At 37.2% G+C, this 14,628-nt stretch overlaps 1 protein-coding gene and 1 pseudogene across 6 annotated transcripts in view; both read left to right on the forward strand.

Annotated features, from left to right (window-relative positions):
* The window catches only part of DEK (DEK proto-oncogene), a 33,801-nt gene that overhangs the window by 5,505 nt on the left and 13,668 nt on the right, over positions 1 to 14,628 (forward strand). For all 6 annotated transcript variants that reach the window (XM_023764884.1, XM_023764886.1, XM_014466765.2 and 3 more), the window contains exons 4-6: positions 4,176 to 4,270; positions 5,809 to 5,929; positions 8,558 to 8,746. In XM_023764884.1, the coding sequence (XP_023620652.1) occupies positions 4,176 to 4,270; positions 5,809 to 5,929; positions 8,558 to 8,746 (405 nt within the window). The remainder of the gene's footprint in view (positions 1 to 4,175; positions 4,271 to 5,808; positions 5,930 to 8,557; positions 8,747 to 14,628) is intronic.
* LOC102442919 lies at positions 4,564 to 5,784 on the forward strand (annotated as a pseudogene).

A 14,628-nucleotide genomic window follows, 5' to 3' on the forward strand; every position in this document is an offset into this window, starting at 1 on the left:
CACCCCCTGATTGGCCCTGCTCTGTGCGTGACGGGGTGGCGCCGCTTCCAGGGCCCATCGACCCTGCCTTGAGTGTGACAGGGGGCGTTGCCGGGACCCCCCAATAGGCCCTTCCCTGAGCGTGACTAGGAGTGGCATCGCAACCTCCCGATCCGCCCTGCTCTGTGCATGACAGGGGGCGGCGCCCCAACTCCCCAATCGGCCCTGCTCTGAGCCCGACCAGGGGCTGCACCTAGGGATTGGGCCTGCTCTCTGCCACCCGGGAGCAGGCCTAAGCCAGCAGGTCGTTATCTCCCGAGGGGTCCCAGACTGCGAGAGGGCACAGGCCGGGCTGAGGGACCTCCCCTCCCCCCCGAGTGCACAAATTTTTGTGCACCAGGCCTCTAGTCCTATATAATAAAAGACTAATATGCAAATCAACCAAAGGGTGGAAACCACCGGTTGTTGTGTCATGCACTGACCACCAGGGGGCAGACGCTCATCACAGGAGCTGCCCCCTGGTGGTTAGTGCACACCCACAGGGGGAGTGCCGCTCAGCCAGAAGCTGGGCTCAGCTGCAGTTGCAGGAGCGGCCCTAAACCGGCAGGCAGACATCTGCCAAGGGGTTCCGGACTGAGAGGGCACAGGCCGGGCTGAGGGGACCTCTCCCCTACCTCCCCCTCGAATGTTGTGCACTGGGCCTCTAGTTAATAAATAAGGATTACTTGAATACAAGCGCTGAGATAACACCACCGTCCATCTGAGCCAACTACTATGTGACTGATAGGCAGGGAGCATATACAGTAATCAGGAAATCCCTCCCTTTATCCCACGGTTTCCCTTTTTATTTTTTATTTTTTTTTGGGTCTTGTATGGGATTCCCTTTTTTTTATTTTGTCCAAACAATATAATATATGTATATATATATAGGTATATAGGTTTTTTAATGTCTAAAGTTTTACATATGTCTCCCTTTTCCCCAATTGACCCCCCACAGCCATTCCCACCCAGGGCAAGCCCCCACCGCCCCAGTATCTGTGTCCAGATGTTATGCTAATATGCATGTATATAAGTCCTTTCCCCCCCCCCAGAAGTGGGATTACTGGGTCAAATGGGAGTTTCATTTTAAACCTTTTGAGGAAACTCCATACTGTCTTCCACAGTGGCTGCACCAGTCTGCATTCCCACCAGCAGTGTATGGGGGTTCCTTTTTCTCCGCATCCTTGCCAGCACTTGTCATTTGTTGGTTTGTTGATGATAGCCATTCTGAGAGATGTGAGATGGTATCTCGTTGTTTTGATTTGCATCTCTCAGATGATTAGTGACTTTGAGCATGTTTTCATATGTCTCTTGGCCTTCTTTATGTCCTCTTTCGAAAAGTGTCTATTTAGATCCTCTGCCCATTTTTTTATTCGATCGTTTATCTTCCTTTTTTTAAGTAGTATGAGTTCTCAGTAAATTTTGGAGATTAAACCTTTATTGGAGATAACATTGGCAAATATGTTCTCCCATGCAGTGGGCTTTCTTGTTTTATTGATGGTTTCTTTTGCTGTGCAGAAGCTTTTTATTTTGATGTAGTCCCATTTGTTTATTTTCTCCTTAATCTCCATTGCCCTAGGAGCTGTGTCTGTAAAGATATTGCTACGACACATGTTTGCTATTTTGCTGACTATGGAGTCTTGTAGGATTTTTATGATTTCCCATCTTACATTTAAGTCCTTTATCCATTTTGAGTTTGTTTTTGTGTATGGTGTAAGTTGGTGGTGTAGTTTCATTTTTTTGCATGTATCAGACCAAATTTTCTAGCACCATTTATTGAAGAGACTGTCTTGACTCCATTGTATGCTCTTGTCTCCTTTGTCAAATATTAATTGAACATAATGGCTTGGGTTCTCTGTTCTGTTCCATTGATCTATATGTCTGTTCTTGTGCCAGTACCAGGCAGTTTTGAGAACTGTGGCTTGGTAATATAGCTTGATATCTTGTATTGTGATCCCTCCAACTTCGTTCTTCTTTCTCAGGATTGCTGTGGCTATTTGGGGTCTTTTTTAATTCCAGATGAATTTTTGGAGAGTTTGTTCTAGATCTTTGAAATAAGCCATTGGTATTTTAATGGGGTTTGCATTGAATCTATAGATTGCTTTGGGTAGTATGGACATTTTAATGATGTTTATTCTACCAATCCATGAACATGGTATGTTCTTCCATTTGTTTATGTCTTCCTCTATCTCTTTTTTCATTGTTCTATAGTTTCCCGAGTACATGTTTTTTACCACCTTAGTTAAGTTTATTCTTAGGTATCTTAATTTTTTTGGTGCAATGGTAAATGAGATTTTTTTTTCCGTTTCTCTTTCTGTGAGTTCATTATTGGTGTATAAAAAGGCCATAGATTTCTGGATGTTAATTTTGTATCCTGCTACATTGCCGAAATCATTTATTAGGTCTAGTAGTTTTTTGATGGAGTCTTTGGGGTTTTCTATGTATAGTATCATGTCATCTACGAATAAGGACAGTTTTACTTCTTCTTTTCCAATTTAGATGCCTTTTATTTCTTCTTCTTGTCTGATCGCTATGGCTAGCACTTCCAGTACTATATCAAACAGGAGTGGTGAAAGTGGGCATCCCTGTCTTGTTTGTTCCCGTTCTCAGGGGAAATGAGTTTAGTTTCTGCCCATTGAGTATGATGTTGGCTGTAGGTTTGTCATATAAGGCTTTTATTATGTTGTGGTATGATCCCTTTATCCCCACTTTGCTGAAAGTTTTTATCAAGAAAGGGTGTTGGATTTTGTCAAATGCTTTTTCTGCATTGATTGATATGATGTGATTTTTATCTCTCAATTTGCTTATGTGATGTATCACATTTATTGATTTGTGGATATTGTACCATCCTTGCATCCCCAGAATAAATCCCACTTGGTCATGGTGTATGATCTTTCCAATGTAATGCTGAATCTGATTTGATAGAATTTTGTTGAGGATTTTAGCATCTATGTTCCTCAAGGATATTGGCCTGTAGTTCTCTTTTTTGTGTGTGGTGTCTTTATCTGGTTTTGGGATTAGGGTAATGCTGGCTTCCTCTTGAATTTTTTGGAATAGTCTGAGGAAGATAGGTTTTAGTTCTTTGATTGCTTGGTAGAACTCCCCTGTGAAGTCATCCAGACCAGGGCTTTTGTTTGCAGGAAGATTTTTGATCGCTGCTTCAATTTTTTGGTAGTTATCAGCCTATTCAGGTTTTTTGATTCTTCCTGATTGGGTTTTGGGAGCTTCTATTTTTCTAAGAATATGTCCATTTCATCTAGATTGTCCGTTTTGTTGGAATAGAGTTGTTCATAGTATTTTTTCATAATCATTTGTATTTCTGTGGGATCGGTTGTTACTTTACCTCTTTCATTTCTGATTTTGTTTATTTGGGTACTCTCTGTTTGCATCTTAGTGAGCCTGGCTAGAGGTTCATCAATCTTGTTTATCCTTTTAAAGAACCAGCTCTTGGGATCTTTTGTATTGTTTTTTTTTTTTGTCTCTAGGTCATTTATTTCTGCTCTGATCTTTATTATTTCCTTTCTTCTGCTTATGCTAGGCTTTTCTTGTTGCTCTCTTTCTAATTCTTTGAATTGTAGGGTTAGATAATTTATTCAGATTCTCGTTTTCAAAAGATTATGTTTGTAAGCCTTTTATTATGGACCTGGAGATTATTATGCTAAGCGAAATAAGCCAGTCAAAGACAAATATCACATGATCTCACTTATATGTGAAATCTAATGAACAAAGTAAACTGATGAACAAAATAGGTCCAGAGACATGAATGCATGGAACAGACTGATAGATATCAGAGGGAAGGAAGTTGTGGGAGGAAAGAGAATGGCTTAACCAAAGAACTTATATGCATTATATGCATAGCTCATGGACACAGTAGTGTGGTGAAGGCCTGGAGTGGGGTGGGGTCTGGATGGAGGGGAGTAAAGGGGGGAAAATAGGGGACATCTGAAATACTGTCAATAATAAAAATAAACTTTAATAATTATATATATATAATAATATTTTAGTAATAAGTATAGTTTTCAATTGTGAATAAGAAATTTTGCATAAACCAGTATTGTAGCGTAGAGACAGATGTGAAAATAAAGATGCTGGCTTGAATTTTTTCTTGTGTACATTACTGGGTAATAAGTAGTATTAATAATAAGAAACATTTTCAGGTTTCCTCATTAAAGAAGAATGTGGGTCAGTTCAGTGGCTTTCCATTTGAAAAAGGAAGTACCCAATATAAAAAGAAGGAAGAAATGTTGAAAAAGTAAGTTATTTTTATAAATATCATGTTTTGATCAATGTGGTTTTTTTAATATGTTTTTATTGATTTCAGAGAGGAAGGGTGAGGGGAAGAGAGAGAGAGAAACATCATGGATTAGAGAGAATCATTGACCTCAGCTGCCTTCTGCACACCTCACACTGGGGACTGAGTCCACAACCCAGGCATATGCCCTGACCGGCAATCAAACCTCCTGATTCATAGGTCACTGCTTAACCACTGACTCACACTGGCTGGGCTGATCAATGTGCTTTAAATTTTATTTTTAAATATTTAATGTGACCACCCATATGTAGATTGCTAATTCTTTGCTTTAAATGCCTAGATCTGACTTGTCAACATAACCATTAACTTGAGACCTTCATTATTTTCAATAAATAATGGCTATCAAGATTATTGAAAATGCAAAGATGTCTTTATTTCTTGGGAGAACGATATACACAGGCAAATCATTCACAGTTGAAATTTCAGAAGGTCTAAAGGGAATATAGTGAAAACTTTTCTCTCCTGTTCTGTCAGCCACTCTGTTCCTCCACTTGTAGGTACTAAGTTGTTTTGAAGATAATCACTTTGATAGAAACAATGTCTTTCACCATAATGCAAGCAAGATGATATATTAGAGTTTTTGTTTATTAAATTCCCTGTAGTTTAAGAACTCTAATCTTCTTCCTCGGTATTGCCTATGGAGGTGGCAGCCATCTCCTACTTGGCATCCTTGGCTGTCTCCAGACCTCTCATGAAACCAGATTATCAAAAAGAAGTTCATCCGACACCAGTCAGACCAATATGTCAAAATTAAGTGTAACTGACGGAAACCCAGAGGCATTGACAGTAGGATGTGCAAAAGATTCAAGGGCCAGATCTTGATGCCCAATATTGGTTATGGGAGCAACAAGAAAACAGCACATGCTTCCCAGTGTCTTTCAGAAGTCTTTGGTCCACAATGTCAAGGAGCTTGAAGTGCTGCTGATGTGCAACAGATCTTATTGTGCTGAAATTGCTCACAGCATCTCCTCAAAGAACGTCAAAGCCATTGTGGAAAGCAGCCCAGCTGGTCATCAGAGCCACCAATTCCAATGCCAAGTTGCACAGCGAAGAAAATGAATAAACAGATATAAAAAAGGAATTCTTTTATTATCTATTCCTTCCTTGAAACATTATGGTAGGAATGCTGAGGGGGAAATGTAATATTTAGTCACAATCAGCAGCCAGAAGAATGATCAAGTCCGTGAATTTTATAGTATTGAAAACTTTTTACATTATTTTCTAATGAATTAACTTAGGTATTGTTTTACTATATTTAGAATTGGTAGATGGTGTTTTCAATTTTTAATACTCTAATCTGGTTGTGTTTGTACACTAATCAAAGATTATTAGGAGTACTTCTAAGATTTAGAGAAACATTGGCTACTTTTTAAATGTTTGTAGCCTAGCCAGTTTGGTTAGCTATTGCATTTATATTGTGGAGATGTTTATAAACTTTCCTACATAATCACCTTGGTTTCTTTTATTTTCTTTTTCAGATTTAGAAATGCCATGTTAAAAAGCATCTGTGAGGTTCTTGATTTGGAGAGATCAGGTGTAAATAGTGAACTGGTGAAGAGGATCTTGAATTTCTTAATGCATCCAAAGCCTTCTGGCAAAGTGAGGACCAATTTTTATTATTTTAGTAACAAATCAATTATTTATAGTCTCTCCTTTTTAATTATTCTTTTAAAAATGGTGGTCCATGAAAAAAGGTAGCTAGCTTAGGTCACAATTCAATATACAAGTGTATTTCTTGAGAAAACCAGCAAACTTCAATTTGTAGCCAGAGTTACTCTGTTGTATCTCCCATTTTGTTACACAGATATTCTAAAAACATACTCAAAAAGTTTAGAGTAAATACAATTAATATTTCCTGCTTCATCAGAGACATTTTTCAATGAAACACTTTTTCCCTCCTGCTAGTGTGTGGTTATGAGGAATATGACTAGCAGTTTGCTGCCTCTGCTTGATTAGTAAGTACTAAGATGACAGCTGTTTTACCTTGGCTTTTCCATAATCCGTGAAAGAGCTAATTAATGTCTTGGTATTATGAAAATAGTTTTGACCTGTAGGCTTCTGAAAAGTTCTCAGAAAACCCCAGGGTCTACGAACCACACTTTTGAGAAGCACTTCCTTATGTTTTATCCTTCCTTATGGAAACTAACTCTTACATTCATTTTTCTTATTTGATTCTGATTACTGCTCAATCTAATGGTATCTTAAGCTGTTTTCTATGCTACCATACACTTTGAAGAAAAACACTATAAATTCATTAGTACTAATTTTGTCTCCTATAATAATCTTAATATTGTTCTTTTGTATAGCTACCTTAATTAGTTGTTAATCAGATTTTGTTTACAAAAAGGGATGATGCCATTGACACTGGGTTTTTTTTGTTTGTTTTTTTTTTGAGAGAGAGAGAAAGAGAGAGACACATCTCATTGGTTACCTCCCAACGTGCCCCAGCTAGGGCCAAGGATCCAGCCTGCAATCAAGGTACTTGCCCTTGACTGGAACCGAACCCATGACTCTTCAGTCAAAGGGCCTCACACTCTATCCACTGAGTCAAACTGGCTAGGGCAACACTGGATTTTGATTAATAGATTCAACTAATTTTAAAACTAATATAGGAAAGTTCTAAAGCATTTATTATTACTATTTTTTTAATTAAAATCTTATTTTTGGAAGTTGCATTTTCTTGATTGGTTACTTGAATGATTTAACATTCAAGTTAAATTTTTCATTTCCCTGTATAGGTTTATTCAGTACCCATTCCAATCCTCCTATTACTAATTCCATATACATATTATAATCTCACTACCTGCATCTGATTCCTGAGTTGAGGAAGTAAGGGTTGTCATATTTTTCTATTATACTTGAGTCCTGGATTTCAGATAGTAGTGAGAGTTTAGACAGTTATCTTTTCTCCAAACAAAGAATCAGAGAATTTATCTAAATGGATTTGTTTCCTGGTAATGGTAAGAGTTCACATAACAAGGATATCTGTATTCATTCAAGGAATTTTCTTATAGAGAACTCCTCTGACAAATAAATTTGGTTCACTAACTTAAAATTCTGGAATGACCTAGATTGGCTGCTTCCCCGTCTGCTTTTTGAAGGGTAGGTTGTTTGGTCAAGTTAGAGGCTATCTGTACATTGTAGATTACCTGAGAACACTAAGTTACATAAGTAGCCACTTTTTTAAAAATTTTGTGCAGGTGAAAGTGACCCCTAAGACTGGAAGTTCCTGGGAGAGAAGGGAGCTGTGAGGGTCTGCTAGTTTCATAAAAAATACTGCCTAAAGTTATCACTAACATTTATACAGTTATGTATCTTAAGGTTATATGGAATTTTTCTTAATGTTTCTGTTTATTGCAGAAAATAACAGGCAAAAATAAAAACAAAAGATACCCATAATTTTCAGAAATAAGTAATTTTTAAAAGATAAATAAGTTTATCTTTTCAGATCCTTTTGCAGGGTTATTTATGGTTTTCAATTTTAGAAGTTAGTAAATTCTCCCCTAAGAAAGCACTTAAAAGTTAAATTTGTTGTTTAATATAATACTTTTCTTCACATGATCTTTTCATTTTAATGTGTGTGCTTTAATTGAATATCAAAGTAAGAGCAATACACTGATTCTGTGGTTCTTAATTTATCAATTAAGACATTCAGTACTTACTACATATTTACAATCATGTGAGAATATAATCCTGACATTATTGAAAGTAGAGCCCAGAGGTAATATGAATATAAACTACATAGTTCATAAATTCAGGGTGTATAAAGTGAAATTTCATTTACTTCATGGATGATTCTTCCCAGTCCTTTCATTGGAGGGTCCCCTAAAACAGGAAGCTTCTCTGACAGCAGCTGATGTTTATAGGAATGAAATACTAGTAAATTATAAGTCTGATTCAAAGTATTATCTTGATAAAGTGTAAATAACTGTTTGAGTTTAACATGGTGTGTACTTGGGCTTCTAGTCCCATGTCAGAACATAGAATGCATATTTAAACATTTGTGAAGAGTCTCTTGCCTAGGTGTTTAGAATACAAATGAAAAGGTATTGGTAGTTCAGACAAAAAAAGATTAATTTGACTCATTGTTCAAGATAAATTATTCTCTAAAGCTGCGAAGCTTGGAAATATACCTTGAGACAAACAAGAATTGAGTTGAGAAGTAGGTCTCAGAAATAGTTGATTGACTTGGAAATACCTCATTGGTGTTTATTTTATTTTATGCAGCCATTGCCAAAATCTAAAAAAACTTCTAGCAAAGGCAACAAAAAGGAACGGAACAGTTCTGGAATGGCAAGGAAAGCAAAGCAAACCAAATGTCCTGAGATTCTGTCAGATGAATCTAGCAGTGATGAAGATGAAAAGAAAAACAAAGAAGAGTCTTCAGAGGATGAAGATAAAGAAAGTGAAGAGGAGGTAACATTTTAGTTTTTCTTGTTTTTTCATTTCTTTTCCTGGGGAGAGTTAAATATTCCTGCTATGTAATAGGTATAGCCAGAAAATAGATTCTAGGAACCATCAGTTCCATATTAGATGCTGTAAATTCTGAAGACATGTAGTTCAGTGTAAACCTTTTCTTTCCCTTTAACAGGCTTTTAGTTTTGTTGATATGCCAGAGTGTAAAAGTTGGAAAAGAGTGAGGTTAGTATGGAACTGAATTTGAGCCTGGGCCTTGACTAGAGTAGGTCAAATGGGAAGGGAAGGCATAGGGGGAGGGGTACGTATCCTGAACAGGAACACAAAGGAGCAGATTTTTTGAGAATTTTCTTCAAAGTATATTAGTATATTACGATGATCTTGAACCATTTTATTCTGTTTCATGCAAAAAACCAGGGGTTTAAGGACCACCATTTTTTTCTCAACTTGTTGGGGATTATTTAATGAGAATAACAGGATTTGAAGTTTGATTGGTGGGCACATTTTGTATCACTTAGGAATGCCTGCCGTTTTCCTTTACTTACAAATCTTTGTAAATGTTGAACATTTTTAGTTTTCAAAGTGAAACTTCAGGAAGGGAAAAGGTGCTGAACCATTTAAAGGGTTAACTTTTCCCTTTTTGTGTCTCTTCAGTCAAGTAGATGGGAAATAGGAAGTAATTTTCTATTATTGTTAATAGTCTTTTCGTAGACTCTTCACTGATCAGAACTTGCTCTATAAGTTGGGTAATGTACTTGGACTTAGTTAGGATTTGATTAATGTGGCTTGACATTTTGGGCCAAAATGTTTCTTCATTGTAGAGGACTGTCTTGTGTATTATAGAACATTTGACCACTAGGTGCCAGTAGCACACTTCCCCAATGTCCAGTTGTGAAAACCAAAAATGTCTCCAGACTTTGCCAAGTGTCTCCCGTGGGGGGCAAAATCACCTCCAGTTGATTCTAGAGGGAGTAAAAGATATTGTGAACTCTGGTTTTATATGTGTGTATCTTGTATAAATTTGCCTTTAGGTATTTAAAATCCATGCTTGTTTTAATGTCAAATTTTATAAAGACTTCAATAAAGCTAAGTTTGAAATGTTGCATAATTGAAAGAATATTACAAAGCCAGCAGTTGTTTCATAAATATTTATATATATAAAAGGCTAAGTTGACTCATGGGTGCGCGATACATATAAAGCTCTCGCACCAATCGCATCTCTGTGTGTTGATCTGTCATTGTTGATGGTGAATTTGGTTGACACTTCTATTATAGAGAAAGGGCGAATAGCGATATTAAACTATTTCTTCTAATTAATTTCCTTTCAATGTGCACGAATCCGTGCACCGGGACACTAGTCTTAATATATTTTTGGTGTAAAGTAAGATGAGTAATCTGAGCATTAAGGTTTTTTATAATTGATTTTAGGAAAATATGGGAGGAAAATGTTTATATGTGAATATGCAATAATGCCAATTTTGCAGTAATAGTGTTATTCCTCATTCAACAAATTTTTGGTTATCTACTGTGTGTATTCACTGTGCTTCCCCTAAAACCTTTTTAAAGGCAGGGTTAAAGCATGAAAAGTTGTCATAGACTATAAACATCTGATTTTTTTTGTAGAGGCACTATGATTATGAACATAGGCTTTGGAAACTATCTGGGTTCAAATCCCAGCTGTACCACTGTATGACTTTGGGCAAGTTACTTAAACTCTGTAACATCTGATTCCCTTCTGTAAAATGGGGATAATAATAGTAGCAGCCTCAAAGGGTTGTATTAAATGATTTTATGTAAAGCACTTAGAGCAGTGCTTGGCACAAGTACTGTCTAAGTATTAGCTGCTGCTATTAGTAGTAGTAGTAAGCTGACCTTTAGGATTTCTAAATCCAGTCTTCCTGTCATTACTAAAGTGCAGGAAGATTGTATTTAGAAAGGTTATTAATTTTCTCATTTGCTTTCCCGATTATTTCATTGTTTTAAATAGAATCAGTTGAAGTCTGTGAATATAGAGTACTCCTGATTTATAACCATATTGATTACTGGATAATGATCACAAGTGAAACTAGAAACCCAGGTCAACTGATGAAAATACCTGGAGGAAAAAGACAACCTGAAGAATGCTTTTATGGACATTAAATATATAAAGTTACACAATATAAAAGTTGTATCATTATGCTCTATTTTCTGCTTCAGTTTTTCTTCTTGGGCTGATACAAGCAGACTTCATGAAAAACAATGCCAACAAAATCTGGATTGAGATACGATGGGGCTAAATCTAATAAGCATAGATATTCTTTATTGCTCTAAAGACTTTCAAATTTAGGGCTATCTCCTCAAAAACTTTACTGCTGATTCCATTTCTATGAAAAGTTCTGATCGCTTTGCAAGGTACGTGCTAGCAGGAGGAACAATATTTCTGTGATAAATGGTTTTCTTTATTCCATTTTTTGATGACTTGGTTAAGTGGCAACCTTGTCAGAGACTTCATAAATGGAGTATTTTTGGTCAGTACCATGAAAGGAAGGACCTCTTTTCTAAGAGGCCATAAAGAAGAGTTTCAGTTGATTGGAAAAATGGTTGATTGCCTATAGATGGAATATTTTGCAGATTTTTTTCATAGAAAATTACTAAGTTAATATTACTTATTCTGTTTATTTCCTGGAGTGAATTTTTCATAAATAAAGGCTTCTCCTTACTAAGATCAGTTGCATGTTCTATTTTAGATTCTTGGAGTAAATTATGAAGGTTAATTTGTTGGATTTTTTTAATCCTCATCTGAGGATATATTTTCTCTTATTTTTTGAAAAGATTTTTCATTGATTTCTAGAGAGGGAGGGAGGGAAGGAGAAAGAGAAACATCGATGTGACAGTGGAACATCAATCGGCTGTCTCCTGCATGCTCCTTACTAGGGACCAAGCCCACAATTCGGGTATGTGCCGTGACTGGAAATTGAACCAGCAGCCTTTCAGTGCATGGTGTGATGCTCCACTAACTAAGCCACACTGACTAGAGCTGTTCTTGTTTTTTTAAAAGTCTTTTATAAGAAAATATGTCACATTAGCATGTTAGCCAGTAATTGGTAAGACATTGTGTTCAAGGTTCTCTGTACCTGTACCTCTGTTTCTATGATATTCAGTGAGTGGTTCACAACAGTTTTTAATTCTCTGTTTCTTTAGAATTAACTCAAATAAGGTGCTCTTTCTCAGAATGACTTGGATAGTTATATATATAAAAGGCTAATACTGGCAGTCCTCGGGTTATGTCGGACTTGATGTATGTCCTTTTGTGGTTACATCGCCATCTCCCATTTACAGTATTTATTTAAAAAAAAAAAGTTCTGTTTGACATATATACATATGTGCTTTATGTTTTTTATTATTTATTTACCACAAGTAAAGGTCAGGAATTGTTATGTTTCTTTTAAATTTTTTTACTGTTTCACTTCATTATTGCTGTGTATGTGCTCCATGTGAGTGAAGTAGGTGCTTATGTAGGGGGGTTCCAACTTACGGTGAAAATCGCATTACATCGCGCAGTAGGAACAGATCTCCGATGTAACCCTAGGACCTACTATATGCTAAGTGTCCGTCCTACCAGTCGCTATGACGTGCACTGACCACCAGGGGGGCAGACGCTCAACACAGAGAAACGGCATTGCGGACCTGGCGCCCACAAAGCAACACTCGGCTTCCACCATGTGGGACACAGGCCCCGCCACCACCCTGGAGTGACACCCCACCAAATCGCAGCCAATGCTGCCGAGATCCCATGGCACAAAATGCGGTCCACAGCCCAGCCCAGAAACTGGCAGTGGGCGCCGGGTAATATGTCATGTAGCAATGCCCAGCTTCCTCTCCCTAGGGACTAGCTTCCTTGGAGTTTCTTCAGCCCAGGAACAAGACTTGCTTTAAAGCCAGGTGAAACATTTTACACTTTAACCAAATGTCTGTGAAGTGTTTTCCCGTGCCTTATCTCATTTGATCTTCATAGAATTCCTGGAGTAGGTAGATAGGAGACTCAGTAGAATCCTATTTTCTTTTCATTAGCTGGAAAACGGAGATTTAGAAAGCTTAGAAACTTGACCCTACTGAAACAAAGTAAGAAATGGTGGACCTTGAAAACGACTTCAGGTTTTCTCACTGCACAGAATATAGTCCAACACTGCTGCAATTAAATATTTTACCCTTTGTTCTCCCTTATGATCTACAATAATAATCTGCTTTGTGTTGATATTTACTGCTGTGTTGCTGACAATTACCTGAAAGAAGTTGGGATGCTTCACCACTGGGCTGGGCTGGAAAAAGTTTAGCTACTAGTAAATCAAAAAGCAGGTCTAATTAAGCAAGTTTATTGTGTGTGTGTGTGTGTGTGTGTGTGTGTGTGTGTGAAAGGCTAAGTTGACTTGCACATGCACAATACATATAAAGCTCTCGCCGGCGCCAATCACACGCGTGTGTTTTGATCTGTCGTCGATTGTGAATTTGGTTGACACTTCTATTATAGAGAAAGGGTGAAAAGCAATATTAAAATATTCTAATTAATTTCCTTTCCTTGTGCACAAATTCATGCACCAGGCCTCTAGCTGTTTTATAAAAGCTGTTTTAAACTTCTTTATCATCTCAGCTCTGGGCCATTTGCAGAAGAGCAATTTGGAACCAGGAAGAAACTGGTAGATGAAGTTTCTTTAAAATGAGAGAATAGAAAAATGACAGGTTTAGTTTTTTTTGTTTTTTGTTTTTCCTGTAAACTTACTCTGAAAATGAACTGGTTCCCATATTGGATTAGCATCTTTAGGGAAATTCTGCTAAAGTGAACCAGTGAGATTAAATCATATTCGGGCTGGCCTTTCACAGATATTAGGTGTTAGGCACAGAGAAATCACTGGAGAATACAGAGAAAAGGGAGAAGCAGTGCTTTCCAGATTGGAGAAAATGAGTATTATAAATTTTTTAGACCCTTAAACACATACTTAACTTCCCCCCCCCATTTTATCTATTACTTCTGTAGTTTTTGTTCCCTAGTGTTTTTCTAACACTCTTATCTGTAGAAAAAATAAAACTGTATTTTTACTTTGTGAGTATTGAGAATGTATCTGAATATTCTGAGTGAGGAATGTCTTCAGCTATAAATACTTTAAAAACCTCACTAATATGTCCAAAACAGAAGTTTCTTTTTCTTTCATGGCAAGAAGTCCACAGATAAGCAGTTATTGGCCAGCATACCATCCCAAGATAAAGGTATCAAGAATTGGGGTACCATTTTTCTTCCTGAGCCATCATCTTTATATGTGGCATTTAACCTTATGATTATAAAATGGTTGTTTTACCTTTAGGCATTGTTTCTCTGTTCTAGGTAAGAAAGAACAAAGAGCTTTCTTCTAGTGATTTTGGTTCCCCACTCCCCCTGAAGGGATTCCTTTTACTAGAGATCTCCATGTATATTGAATTGGCCAGAACTTTTATATGTGGCCACCTCTAGCTGAAAGGAAAGCTATGAGATCCAAGTGTTACTTTCCTGCTTCTATAGGAGGAAGGCAAATAAAAAGGGATGTTGAGTGAGCTCTTCTACAATGTTTGCCAAATAAGAGAAACTTTGCATTATAATTTCTGGTAAACATATATTTGGACCATTTGAAAAAATACTTGGAAGTTGGTAAGGGTGAATGTGAAAGTTTTGTTAGTCCTTAATTATGTTCTAAAAAAAAAACCAAGAATTGCCCGGCCTGTGGCTTAGGTGGTTGAGCATCGTCCTGTGCCCCAAATGTTGCCAGTTTGATTCCCAGTTGGGGCACATACCTGGGTTGCAGGTTTAATCCCCAGTTGGTTCATGCATAGAAGGTAACCCAAATGACATTTCTCTCTTTCTCCCTTCCTCTCTC

Source organism: Myotis lucifugus, unplaced genomic scaffold (assembly GCF_000147115.1).
Source record: "Myotis lucifugus unplaced genomic scaffold, Myoluc2.0 scaffold_356, whole genome shotgun sequence".
Lineage (NCBI taxonomy): Eukaryota > Metazoa > Chordata > Mammalia > Chiroptera > Vespertilionidae > Myotis > Myotis lucifugus.